Raw genomic sequence first — 13,826 nt, 5'->3', positions numbered from 1 at the left:
AAGTTGTGAAAGTGTCCTTCATAACTTTTCTTTAGCCATCTGAATGCAGTTATTCTTCAAGAGCAAACTCAGTCCGAAGTAGTCCTGTGGTGAGCATTCCTATGCACGATTTGATGAATGTTTTGGTATTAACACATCAGCAGTTATAGTATGTCTACTTGTGGTTGTTTCACTGAGCAACACACAGATTTGATTTTTCCATTTCGCAAAGAAGTTTTGATTTGTCAGAGGTATGATTTTTAACAAGATGTAAACTTTTAGCAGTAGGACAGTAAACTGTAGAAGGAATTTGTTTTTCTAAATATCTGTTTCATATTTGTAATAAACAACTAGTAACTGAAGTATAGCACATTGTTGGGATTACCACCCTATGTCATAGATGGGGCAAGCACATGAAACACACTACAGTACATGTGGAAAAGTCTTTCTTTGGGGAAGAGGATTAATGGAAACTGTTACATCATGCAGTAAGAAGTTTGATAATTTATTTTTATGATAACCAGTATCCAAAATGAGAAAAATTTGTTTCTGGGTCTGTATTGTATTAAAAGTGTCATTCTCAACTTGGCTCTTTGTGCTGCAAAGTGATTTTAAAGAGTTTTATTTTGCTTCTGCCACAGAACAATTGTCTGAGTTTCATTAATATAGCTGCTCATTTGTCACACCACACAAAACAAAATAAGTTATCAGTGTTCTAGTATGGGCTAAATTGAAATGCTTAGTCCTTTTAAAAATTTCTCACATATTAACAGTGTTATATGTACTAAACAAATAAAACCACATTTGTCAGAAACGAATGCTTTTAGCTACAAGAGATATCAGTGAATTTTTGAGAGTTTAGGAAAAAGGTAATTTTGCTGTTGCATTATGAAGTTCTAAAATGTAACAGGTATTGACATATATATATATATAGTCTCTTGCATTGTGAAAATGCTACTTGTCTTCTTAGATTTTCTTAACACCGAGATACTTTCTTAAAACTACTTCAAGATATATAGGAATATATATATAAATAAATATATATCAGATCTCACTATGTATATCTTATACCAGTAATGCCAAGGTACATTCACACTAGTGAATGCTTAATAGAGTTCAAAGCATTTGTTTAATGAAATAATCCTGAAAAGCAGATGAGGTAAAAATCTTATGACTAATGTAACATTAATTTCCTACTGTTTCTGTGGCTTGTATTTTGGTTTTACTCTGGATAATGCATTTGAAGTCAGTTTAGTTCTCTCTGAAAATCAGAAGAGCAAGTAGGAGAGATCTAAAAGGTAGAAAACACCTGGGAGAAACTGTATGATGCTTCTGCATCTTAAAATGTATAAGTTTTGATGAACCTATTGGGAAAGATACTAGTACAACAAAAAGTATGGAAGGAGGGACAGCAAGGTTTATTAGGTATATGGATCTTTCAACAGCAAAGAGAAGTGGATTTTGAATTATAAAAATCCATCATAGATTGTAGCCTGAGTTGTTCTTTTGCTGTAATCATAAGAAATAAAAATTCTGTTCAGTATCTCTATACTTTGTGAAATGCAAGTGCAATAGGACAGTTTAGCCAAATTTCCAACTATCAAAATTTACCTAGCTAGCTACATTTAATGAAAGTTAAGATACTAGTTGAAATATAGAGGTAGCTGAAAAATAGCTGGAAAATTTGTTGTCAGAGAAATAGAACATAATATAGCAGTGACAACAAATACAAATTCTGTAGTCCTAAAATAGCATAATCTGAGCCAGGTGTTCACCAATAAACTGTTTTTTGTATACAGTTATATATGTAACTTTTTTAACCTTGCTAGCTTTTAATCACATATGTCAAGAATAAAGAATTTTTCTTTAAATTGTGAGAATTGGATAAGGACAATATATTTTCAAAGTCTTCATAGAAGGATTTTTTTTCTCCTACAATCACTTCCACTGTGAAGATTGTATTTAGTTTTAACTTTCTGCCTTTTGAAGTAGAATGTTATCAATAAGCTTATGATAATTCCACTCTTCCCATTTAATACTGTGTTTTACATGGCATAATGTATCTCAGTCAAATGTGTCATTTGAATTCCCATTGCAGATGTAATTGCACTTGGATATATTTTGCCTTTTTTAACAAGAAATGTGTAGCACTAGCATTTTCCCCCACCTTTTCAGGTGTCAGTCTGACATATATCTTTGGGGAGTAACTTTGCCTTCTAGTGTAAGACGTCTTAAATTTAGGAATGAGAAGAAGCCCAGATTATAGCTAGCACTGTTGGGTTTGTGTTGATATGAAAAAAAGACAACATTTGTAGAGAAAAATAGTTTTCATTTATCAGTTTATATCATCTGTATTTTATGATCTGCAAACTTAATTTTTGTCGTTTGTATTTGACTTTAAATTAATGCTAAACACTTTGGTATCTGGTGTTGTGGTGCGTTTTGAGGTGGGGGCACCCCGGGGATGTCCCCGGAGGGCCCCCTAGGCTGTGAGTTGGCTGGCAGCAGCAGGCAGGCAAGGAGACTCCACACGGCTTCTGAGGGTGCTGATCAGATGAAGGTTTATTTGGGGTCCCAACCCCGGGTACAGCATGGCTACTGAGGGAAAAGGGGGGAAGGGGGAAGGAGGGGGAGCCTAGGGGAGGGAAGGGGCAAGAGTGGGGAAGAGGCTGAGAGAGCGTAATGGCTAAGAGCCAGACTGATCTCCTAGCACAGCTTAAGAGGGGAATTGAAGTGGGCGTGGAATCACATTGGGCCAATGGGATGACAGATACAGGATGGTTCAGGGCAGGACCACAGGCTTAGAATATACCATACATTTCGGAGGGGTGAGACAGAGCATACCATTTAATAAAACGGAATACAACAATCTGGTTTTATGTTTTTTTATATAACTCTAATTGAGGAAGATGAATCAATAATAAATGTTCATTGTTTTTAATGCAATAATGGAGATTTAAAGTAGGATTTTTTTGTTTTTAATAAACTTTTGTTCATTCAGTGAATGAACATCTTCAGTTCTCTTTCACCTTCTCCTTATCTTTTGAAGTCCTCTGATTTTTCTGATCAAAGTGAAACTACTGCTGATTATTTCAGTCGTTCCAGCCACAGGGGAAGCATTGTTTCTGATGCAGATTATGGCCAAGTTTTGAATAGTGTGAGTGTAATGCTTTTTATTTACACTTTGGTGAATACAGCAAAACCACAGATTTTCTTTTCATACTCTGAAAGAGTAAATACTGTTAAAGCATTCTAAATTACTTAATTGCAAATTGGTTTATTGCGGAGTTGGGACTTGCTTTCATATAAAAATGTACTGAGTGAAATTTTAAAAAGCATGCTCCTTCTTTTAAAGGAGATTTTGCCTGTTGCTAGAAGCATGTGACAAGTGTAACACTTCACAATTTTGTGTGTGTGTGATAAGCTTAACAATCTTTTAAAGACCCAAATATTTTACATTTTTTTCTTATGGAAATTAACCATGCTAGGGAGGTTTTTGTGTGCTTTTGGAATGCTATTACTTCTTTTAGTGACAAAGATACTTATATCTGTGCCTGCATTAGTGCATTTTAGTGTTCCATCATCCCATATGAGATTTTTTTCAGAATCCATTACAGAAGCACTCCTTGCTGGCTATGCACTTGTACAGAATCCCATGTCAATCAAGAGATCATGTTACAGGAAAATTACCATGATGGTTTTCCTGTGCAGCTCTGCTGTGCTGCTGTCCGAGTCTCTCTACTCCCCCGGGGCGGGGAGGAGGTCGCACCGGCTGAGCTGAAGGCACGGCAGCCGACAGCCGGGGGGGGCACTCCCTAGATGCGCCGGGGCGTCCCGGGAGCGCCTCAGCAAGGGGCAGCAGGGAGCAGCAGGCAGGCGAAGTAGAAGAATGAAGAGAGGGACCCTCCTCGGGGGTAAAATCCAGAGCCTGTATTAACTCCAGGTGCACCAGCCGAGCAGGGACCACGAGTCAGGGAAAACAGCAGCTTATAACGGGGGTGGGAACACGACACATTGACCAATGAGGTTGAACTGGGGAGTGAACAAACTTGTGAGAAACATGCCGGCTAGCCAGTAGGGAATGTGACAGGGAGGGACCCTTGTTCCCGATCCAATCACCCACCGAAGAAAGGAGAACTTTCTGGAATATGGGAAGGAGACAGTGGGTGATGGACAGGAACTTGGGGAGGGATTGACAGAAGGTAACCAGGGAAACAGGGGAGGAGAGAACGAATTGACACTCTCAGAGAGAGAGGTTCCAGGGGAGGGGGAAGGGGGATCCCAGGACCGAACCATTATAGCTTTAGGGAGTAACAGAACACACCAAATGAATCCTGCAACACAACACAGCTCCCTTTAGGCTGAACATTGTTTATACCAACCTAGCCACCTTCTCTTTCTTGCTGCTGTAACTTCTAAATATTCTTGTTACTTGCAGGCTAAACTTTTGTGTTTAATAGCATGGAGTAAAAGGCAAATTTCTGTTCTTAGTTATATCTTTTGAAACAGCATTTAGGGTTAGCAGATGCAGTAGGTAGGCAGAGAGGCTGGGAGCACTGTGTTTATTTAGTTGAGCAGAAAGAATGGTATGTGTTGATCAGCAGCGTGTAATTGCTTGCTTAGGTGAGAGCCAAAGTCTTTGTACCCTTGCCAAGCAGTGCAACAAGGGCCAGCAACCTCACACTGCAGTTTAAGAGTTCAGACCAGACACTCCAAGAAGCTCCAAAAGGACGTTACTGTTCCAGTCTGTCAGCTTACAGCAAGGCTGCAGAACCTCTGTGTTCAGGAGCTGGTGACAGTTTGCTAGATCAAACCACATCTGTTGGCTGTGGTTGTGCTTTGAATGGGAGGCTGAGAGCTAGACTTGCGCTCACAATCACTTTCTGTGGCTTACCATTTAGATGATATTTTAATACTGTTACAGTGCTATATAAGTTGTAATAATTCATGTTATTTTTCATCTGTATCATTCTCAAATAATGAAAGACTAATTATGTCTCCAGCTTAAACTTCAGCGTTTTTTCCCATAATAAAGCTTTCTGAAATTAATGCTCTGCTAAAAGAAATGTGGAGGCTGAGACTGGTAGTTATGCTGCCTTCTTAGTTGCTTGTGTTATCATCATTATTTGTCATTAGATTTGAAATTTATATTTTTATTTAGGTTAGTCTAAATGTATCCTTCAGATCAATTGGATTCTTCACATCATTGTATCATCACACTGGTAACAAATATTTGTAATCTATAATTTCAGTACATTATTTGAGGTAGTGAATTTGTCATGAAGAAGCAATGTTGCTTTTTTAGAAACCACAATAAAGAGGAAAAAGAAAAGTCTTATAAAGTAGTGTTTGTTTCTTCTGTGATTGCAATAGACTTCCAAAACTCTTCTCCCTGGCATAGAGAAAAACAGGTATTCTTTGAGAAGCAGGATATGTGAGAGACCATACTAAATATGTGTCTAATCCCACCTATTTTGATTCATAGAAATGTAGAAAATGTGAACATCTACAATAGAATTTTGCAATAGCAGTTTCCTAAGTAAGAAGGGAGTGTGGTAGTTCTTTTCCTTAGTCTTCAGTAGATAGAATATGAATTGAAATTATTTTGTAGATTGCTTTTACTTCGTACACTTCAGTTATAGGCTTTTACCCGAACCAGTTTTATTGTGATGTAATTGCAGGTGACACTAAAGAGATTGAATGTACAGATGTGTTTTCTGTTAACTGCGGCATTCACCCTGCTGTCACTGACTGCCTGAAGTGTACCTGCATGAAGCTTTGCATCTGTTATGCCATCTAGTATTGTAGTGATTACTCCTGAAATTTAAATATTACTTGAAACATATATTTAAATATACTTGAAATTTAAGAATAGGCATGTTTTGTTGCTCAGCACTGGTAATGACATTTTAAAAACTTTAAAGAAAGGTTTCTGGCTTTTTTCTTTACAAGCTTTTTACTTTACCTCAATTGCAAAATAAATGTAAAAACTATTTTTTAAGTTAAATATTATTTTTCCTGTCTTGATCCATGCTAACATCTGGAATTTTTTAAATGGTTTAATTTAAAAATATTTCTCAGTCTCTTTGAATAAAAGATACCAATTCAGTAGTTCCTTATTACGAAAGGTAATCGTGTTCCCTATTCTCTTTCAGCTGGAAGAAAAGAGTGAAAAGTCACATTCAGAAATATTTTCAAGGGTAAGAGTTTTTAAAATTAAAAAAACTTTAAAAATTATTTAAAGTCAGTGTTCATTCACAAATCACAAGTGTTGAAATAATTCAAAAAGTGTACATTCTGTGTATTCTTTGTATTTTTGTCAGGGTTAGCTTGCAAAAATATTTTTAGATATACTTTTTTATTGTCCAGAGTTAGTGGTTTATGACTTTTATTTCTTGAGGAAAAAAATTTATTCTTTAGTTTACTTTTGGCCAGTAATAATTTTCTATACAACTTATTTTTCATAAATGAGAAATACTTACCAGTAAAGACTAAAATTTAGGAGGCTAAAGCTATAAAAATCCGTATGATAGATTCTCATTGTTGGTTTTCTTCTGAATCCTGGATGGCAGAAATTATAAGAGTTAATAATATTGTCAATGTCTACAGTATTTCTAGTACTATTATATAGTACTAGAAATATATTATATTACAGTACTATTAGCTGATTATGAATATCTTCTGGATAGATGACTCAAAATTCTAATGTTCTGATACACTAAGTCATCAACAAGAAACCAGCATTTTACCAAGAAGAAACACAGATGCTGAAAAATACTCAATTGAAAATACTGTCTGTAAGCTAGTATTAAGAAAGACCAGAGAGAAAACTGTTCTGTGACTTTGAAGAAGTCTTTGAAGAAGACTTTGAAGAGTTTTATCAAGTACCAGAAATAACCATATGATTCCTGACACAATGTTTTCCCCTTTTTTAAGCCCTCATCTCGCAATTCAGTAAGTGCAGCTCCTCAGAGTGGCAACTCATCTAGGAGAGGAAGTGGAGATGCAAGTAATTTGGTGGATCCGGATGCCTCCCTCAGTGAATTACGGGTGAATTGCATTTTTAGAGAATTTGGAACTAGTTTAAATAGGAAGATTTTTTTTTAATACAGAACTTCTATTATAATAAGAAAATGCTATGAGGATGTTATTTTCAATCATGAAGTATTTTTTTACTTTCTTGGTATTTTGTCTTGGTTTGTGTTCAGAGTTATGGTTTAAGCATTTACCTTATTAAGCTTTGTTTGTCGAATTTCAAACAATTCTGTCCTATTTGAGATGTCTTGGAGTTAGGGTTATAAACAAAATCTTAATTTCCATCAAGTTGTTGTGAATTAATTTTAATTTCTGGGAATTATTACAGGCTTTGTCATTTGACAGAAGTGCATGTAAACCTGTTAATGCTTTTTCAACTTTAAATTATTTTCTCATACTTCTTATGCAATGGTTTATTCCTATGTCCTGCAGGATATCTATGATCTTAAGGACCAGATACATGATGTAGAAGGGAGATACATGCAGGGACTTAAAGAATTAAAGGTATCAGGGCTCCTCCCAAGCATGCATTCTGAATGGGTGTTTTGCATAATGGAGTTATCACCAGTTTCACTAATGTATAGTGGCTTCACTAACAAATTTTTAAATTTCTTTAAAGCATGTATCTAACTTCTAATGCATGAAGACCATCAGTTCAAAATGTATACGAGATTGCATATTTATTGTTTGATTACCGTTAGAAGAGTTAATACTTTTTAATGTTTTTATATATATAGGTGTTTTCTGATAATGAGGTGCTCAGTTTATATTCTTAGAGATTTGTTAGCAAATAAACAGATATACAAAATAATTACTAGGTATTAAATGGGGAACAAATAAATAGGCGATAATTATGGTAAAGAACTTAAAAATTAGTCCTCTAAGTTTCAGCAAATAGTTCATAATATAAAGCAAAAGCAAAATAATAATTTTGAAAGATGTACTGCAGTTAATTTCGGCAGGCGTAGTGCTTGCGGGAGAAAATTAATTTTGTTTTAATTTTTTGCCATTAAAAAATAATCATTTATGCTGGTTTATAGTCCCATTATTTTCTCTAAATCACAGATTGGTTGTTTTCAGCATTAGGATAATGAGTGCTAAGGAAACTTTGCTGTCTGGCAATCCTGCATCCACAGTGATAGTCACATTCCCACCACCCCGGACTTTCACTGCTGGGAGCAAAACCCTACAGTGAGTCACCAAGTGAGTCAATGGATGCTGCGCTAGACTGGCTGCACACACCATTCTCACACTGTCAGTCAAGGTTTCCCTACAGGCTCAGCCACAGGTTTCCCATAACAGAGTCTCAGACATCAGATTTTTCTAAGTACTTTAATCATGGCAGAGTCACACAAAACTAGCTCAAGATCAAGCTGGGTGCTGCCAAGGAGGGACCCTAAACCAAGCAATCCGTGGGCTTTTGTATCCACAGTCCATGCACACGGGGGCTTGGGTCCTCCTGCTGAGCCATTGGCTCCCATTGTATCTCTGAGTGGCTGGTTACCTGGCTGGTGCCACAGGTTCCCATGCACCTTATTGTGCAAAGGGTCTGCACCCGATCACCGCTCTTGCTGGAAGCTCCAGTCATTTCCCCATACCAAAGGTGCAATCTGCAGTTTGTACTGCAGCAGCACACTGAGCTAACTACCTCTGCTAGGTGTTAGGTGTACTAGTCTTCCACAGGAGATTTGTCTGTATTTTGACTTGTTTAAACTAGTATGGATGCCTTTCTTTTATATATTTTCACACAATTTACAGTGCAGTAAATTTAAAATAATCCTACTTTTCACTGTTTTGTATTGAAGGGATAGAGAATTCAAAAAATTATGGGGCTTACAAATCTTTTCCAAGATATTTGTTGTGTTCTCTTTTCTGTTGTCTAGTTATGAGTGGTTTAACGTAAAAGTACAGAGAACTTTTCATATGTTTTATATCCATCTAGAGACTGAATTAAATGAATGCTTCTTGTATTAGAGCATGTAACGGTGATGTATTTATCAGCTTACTTGAATTTCTTCAATTTAACAATATATCAGATCATATAGTAAGGGGAAAATGTGTAATACGAGCTGTTTAGTGTAGCAAAAGTTATTTCCTCTTTATAACTTTACCTTTAAAGGAAACTTTAAATCTGGTAACAGTATGTTCAGATGAAGTATGTTTTGGTTTACTTATATTGACATATGAATATTAAAAGGACTTGAAAGAGTAGTAGATTACAGGATTATTAGACATAGACGTATGAGCCATAGATCAAGTGTAATGTGAGACCGCTTCGTATTTTCAGAATTGATCTGACTCTCACTCCTTTATGTGTTTGCCAGGATGTTATGATTATTGTTCTGACTTGTGGTTAATGGATTATTATTTATTGTAATCCATTGCAGTTACCAAAGAGCACAGTATGCAATAGTAGAATCTTAATCTATGCTTGGCTTTCAGAATTGAACTGCATTTTATGTTGTTGCTAATATTGAATTATATATTCCTAGGTTAGTTCACATTCCATAGATTCTTTTGGGAACTTTTTTTTTTTTTTTTTTTTTTTTTTTTAATTAGGAAGGTACTGCCTTTTTTTCAACTTGTACTTGATCAGTTTTGCCTTGTGTATGTTATAGAAGAGTTACCAGGATACCTGCTTTACACTGCATTTAGATGTTAGGGATTTTGGTTGGTTGGTTGGTTTTTTCCAGTGTTGGACTAATGGGGATTTGTAATCACACTACCTTCTGAGCTTTCTGGTTGCCCTTATGATGCTAAAAGTGTGGGTTTTACCCACCTACAAATATACTGGGTATCAGTATAAACAGCAGGATAAACTCTAATGTTGCTGGTTTTGGTTTAGTTAGGTCTTCAAATTTTTTGGTGTCTCAGTTTGATTGTTGCTTCTTTATGCATTTCTTTGCGTCAGCTGGAAAGGAATTCTGTTTCTTTCCTCAAAATTTTTCTTTTATGCTGTTAACAGTGCACTCTCTTGATGTCTGTTAGCTTGAATCATCTTGTTCTAGCTGAGCAAGCTAAGTTTTGTAGCACTTTACTGATAAAGTTGTGGGTGGTATTTCTTCATAGCTTTCAGTTATATGCAGAGCCTTATATGTTTTAATTCCATCCCATTCCCACTGCTTCATCCTTAAAAATTCTACAGCGTCCTTCAACTGTTTCAGAAGTTATTTCAAATCAAACTGGAAGACTCCCCGAAGCTGCATGGAATTCTTGAATCATTGGGAACGTGTAATATGTGAAAAGAGGACAGCTGCAAAGAAGTCTTTGCAATGTTTCAGGTTTTTTTACCCAACAGAGACTTAGACATAACTTAGCTTCTCTCTCAGAAGCAGTTTTCACTTTGAGTATCCAAATCAATCTATTCCTCTTTAGTAACTGCAGATTCATCCTCCCCTGCCATTATTTTTTTTAATTAATGACATTCTAATGCAGTGTTTTAAGCCCCAGCCTAGTCTTGTTTTTTAAGGTTGGAGACCTGGAACACATGGCATATAGTAACAGGCTGAGACAACCGGCTTTGATAAGTCTTGAAGTAGTGGTTGGAAGTATTGTTGCTGTTTTTAGTGTGTCTGATAGGAGGTTGTGGAGAGGGCAGACTTCTTTGCAAGGGAAAGAAAAAACAGACAAAAGTTGAGTTGTAGGAGCAGAAAAATCCAATTGGAACTCAAGAAAGAAGAGTTTTCACAAGGAAAGCAAACACTGGTGCAGGTCATCCAGCAAGTTTGACCATGTGCAGTCTAGATTTCTGGAGATACTTAAAATGGAGATGAGCTGTGAGCAGCCTGATCTCAGTTTGCCGCTTCTCTTTCCCCAGCTAGCTGATGTTAAGAGTGGGGGGAGGCAGGTTTTCCCCCTGGAGCTCAGTGGAATCCCAGTTGTCAGTTGATTCGGCGCAGTATAAAACACAGGCAGCGCACACGGGTCCCAGGGAAACTTTATTTGATGGTATTTCTTCCCCTCTTTCTTCCTGGGCCCCGATTAAGGGCCAACAAGGACTTATATCTCAGGGGAAAAGCAGGGGCAGACCCAACTTCCAACAAATCAGGAGAGTTGGAAGTAAAAACCTAGGTGGGGAATAATAACAGTAATGAACCAATAAACTTCCAAGGAAAAAAAACAGTTTTAGGAAATGGGTAAAATTTGGAGAAATAAAAACTAGCCGATGACATTTCTGGGAAAAGGGTGGGGACAAAAGAAAAAACAGCACCAAGGAAAAACACTAAATCACAAATCAAACCATAGACCTACTGATAAAACAAAAGCATGATACAACATCAGTTGACCCTCTTCAGTTAGGAGATTGGACCAGCTGGCATTCTGAGATCTCTGCTGAACTAAATTACTACATGACCCCAGTCACCACATTTAGAGAAATAATCAAACTGGACTTTTTTCCTAGTCACATGTTTTTTTGTTGCATTTCATACCTCCCTGTGAAATTACTATAGCATTCATTATAATCCTAATATTACCTTTTTTTAACTCTAAACTGGATTATTCTTTGAAAGTCTTGAGGTTTGCTAGCTCTATCTAGCATTTTGTTTTGCCAATCTTTACAAGATTTGTATTTACAGCATCACAAAAAGAAATGCTTTCTCTGGTTTTAATCTTCAGAATTACTTGCACACACTTATGTTTATATATATATATATATATTTTTTTTTTTTTCCTTTTTCTTATCCTGAGTCATCTTTGCTGTTTGCTACTACTTCCTAGACTATAATGGTACTTGTCTTATATTTTCACAACTTACACTGTTTTGTCTCTTCTGATCTGTAATTATTTTTTCTGGGGTTTCAAAAAATTCTATTTCTCTAGATATTTCCAGAATTCAGTGAAATAATTATATGTGATTATGATAAAATTATAAAAGATAAAATAAATACTCTAAGGACAGCTTTCCCAAACTGGAGATTTACAGTGCGGAATAGTGCGTGGAATAGTGTTTGGGGATAGGGAATTTTTTTACTTTCTCATAACAGAATATTGAACTGTGACTTAGTATTTCTAAAGAGAAGACATGACCATAATTCTAAACCAAAAATGATTGCATAATTTTACTGTTTAGCAGATATTGATCTTAAGTATTTTCTTAGAAAACTTAGATTGTTGCCACCTTCTTAATATATTAGTTGTAGGGCTCTATTTTCTGGAAACCCAAGCTTCATGCCCTTCCTGTGCTAGTGCTTCTACTGTCAAAATACAAATATTTAAAAATTGAGATAATGCTACTTATGCCTTCAAGGAACAGATTACATGATGCACAGAGACATTTGTAGTAGGGCTTAGATCTACTTTGTCCAGGGATTGGCTTAATAGTTATTTTTCACTTCTAAAATTAGGACTCTGAAAATCAGTTTTTGTTATTTTTAAATCATAGAATGTTAAGGAGTTGGAATGGACCTTAAAGATAATGTAGTCCCAACCCCTATATAATGCATATTGAAATAAAGGCATGCTTAAAAGCGCCTGGAGTGATAGTTTCCTAAGTATTTAAATGGTTGATATTTGTTACAACTCTGACAAAAAAAACCCCCAACTATAACTAAAAACAAGATAAAATGGTAAATGGGAGAGATTTGTTTAAGGGGCTATATAGCAAGGCATGTACACCTTTAGGCAGAGAACCAAGTTACATGCTTTAAAAAAAAAAAATTAGTAAGTAAACCAAAGATAAAATATCTGTTTAAATAGTGAATCCTTTTTACTGGAATCATGTGGCTGTCTTAAAGATTTAAATCTAAGGTCATACGGTGCTACTTAAACAGCGAGCATTAAGTTAAAGCTACTCTTGGAATTATTTTTGTGGTCTCTTTTACTGATTTAATTCTCCACATTCTTTCTGTTAGATTTGTTGCCTCATTCTGAACTCTTTTCTCATGTATGCCTTGAGAACACTGATATTCCTAATAGATACGTGGTGTTCACTAGAATGTGAAGCTGTGATGTTACTACTGTATCCCTGTGAGTTGCTGTGAATGTGGCAGAGTAGAAAATGCAAGTGGAATGTTATCTTGTATTTTTCATGCTTTTTTAAACTTTTCATTGTTGTGTATGACCAAAGTTGAATAATGGACCTAAACTGTTACTTAGTATCTCTAAAGAATATATTTCAGAAACAAAAATGGTTGCCTAATTTTAATGTTTAACGTCTCATACTTTAACATTATGGTGGTATTTTAACGTTATAACAATGCATCAAAAAGTTAGACTAATGTGAACTCTTCTGCTATCTGTAGGATTCACTAGCTGAAGTTGAAGAGAAGTACAAGAAAGCTATGGTTTCCAATGCCCAACTAGACAATGAGAAAAACAACTTGATTTACCAAGTGGATACTTTAAAGGATGTTATTGAGGAGAAAGAAGAACAGATAGCAGAGTTCTATAGGGAGAATGAAGAGAAGTCGAAGGTATTTTTTTTCTAATTATAAAGTTCAGAAACCTGGACTACTTATTAAGAATAGTTGAAAATACTCAGAGTAGCTTTACTTGTTGATATTGGGCATAAGTCTTTATGGCATTTTTTCTCTCTACAGTTTATTAAATAAAATCTTCTGTGTAGTAAGTGTCTGGAAAACTTATTTAGACCCCTTCAGTGGTCTTTTAACTGCTTGGTAGGTATAATTTCTCAAATCCATGCAGAAATTTCATACATAACTCAAATATAAATAATTGATTTATTTAATACAGGAATTGGAAAGACAGAAACACACCTGCAGTGTTCTGCAGCATAAGCTGGATGAACTTAAAGAGGGCCTTCGACAGAGAGATGAATTGATAGAGGTATGCTCATATGAGTGTAGGATAGA

At 35.8% G+C, this 13,826-nt stretch overlaps 1 protein-coding gene across 36 annotated transcripts in view; it reads left to right on the top strand.

Annotated features, from left to right (window-relative positions):
* LRRFIP2 (LRR binding FLII interacting protein 2) overlaps positions 1–13,826 on the top strand; it is a 58,555-nt gene that overhangs the window by 32,356 nt on the left and 12,373 nt on the right. For 16 of the 36 annotated variants that reach the window (XM_041406260.1, XM_041406261.1, XM_041406264.1 and 13 more), the window contains 7 exons: positions 36–89; positions 3,029–3,136; positions 6,135–6,179; positions 6,916–7,029; positions 7,447–7,518; positions 13,257–13,427; positions 13,708–13,800. In XM_041406260.1, coding sequence (XP_041262194.1) covers positions 36–89; positions 3,029–3,136; positions 6,135–6,179; positions 6,916–7,029; positions 7,447–7,518; positions 13,257–13,427; positions 13,708–13,800 — 657 coding nt within the window. The remainder of the gene's footprint in view (positions 1–35; positions 90–3,028; positions 3,137–6,134; positions 6,180–6,915; positions 7,030–7,446; positions 7,519–13,256; positions 13,428–13,707; positions 13,801–13,826) is intronic. The other 20 variants (XM_041406290.1, XM_041406284.1, XM_041406299.1 and 17 more) reach the window with 6 other exon arrangements.

Source organism: Onychostruthus taczanowskii, unplaced genomic scaffold (genome assembly GCF_017590055.1).
Source record: "Onychostruthus taczanowskii isolate IOZ18803 unplaced genomic scaffold, ASM1759005v1 scaffold247, whole genome shotgun sequence".
Lineage (NCBI taxonomy): Eukaryota > Metazoa > Chordata > Aves > Passeriformes > Passeridae > Onychostruthus > Onychostruthus taczanowskii.
This window is presented reverse-complemented; position numbering and strand designations above follow the sequence as displayed.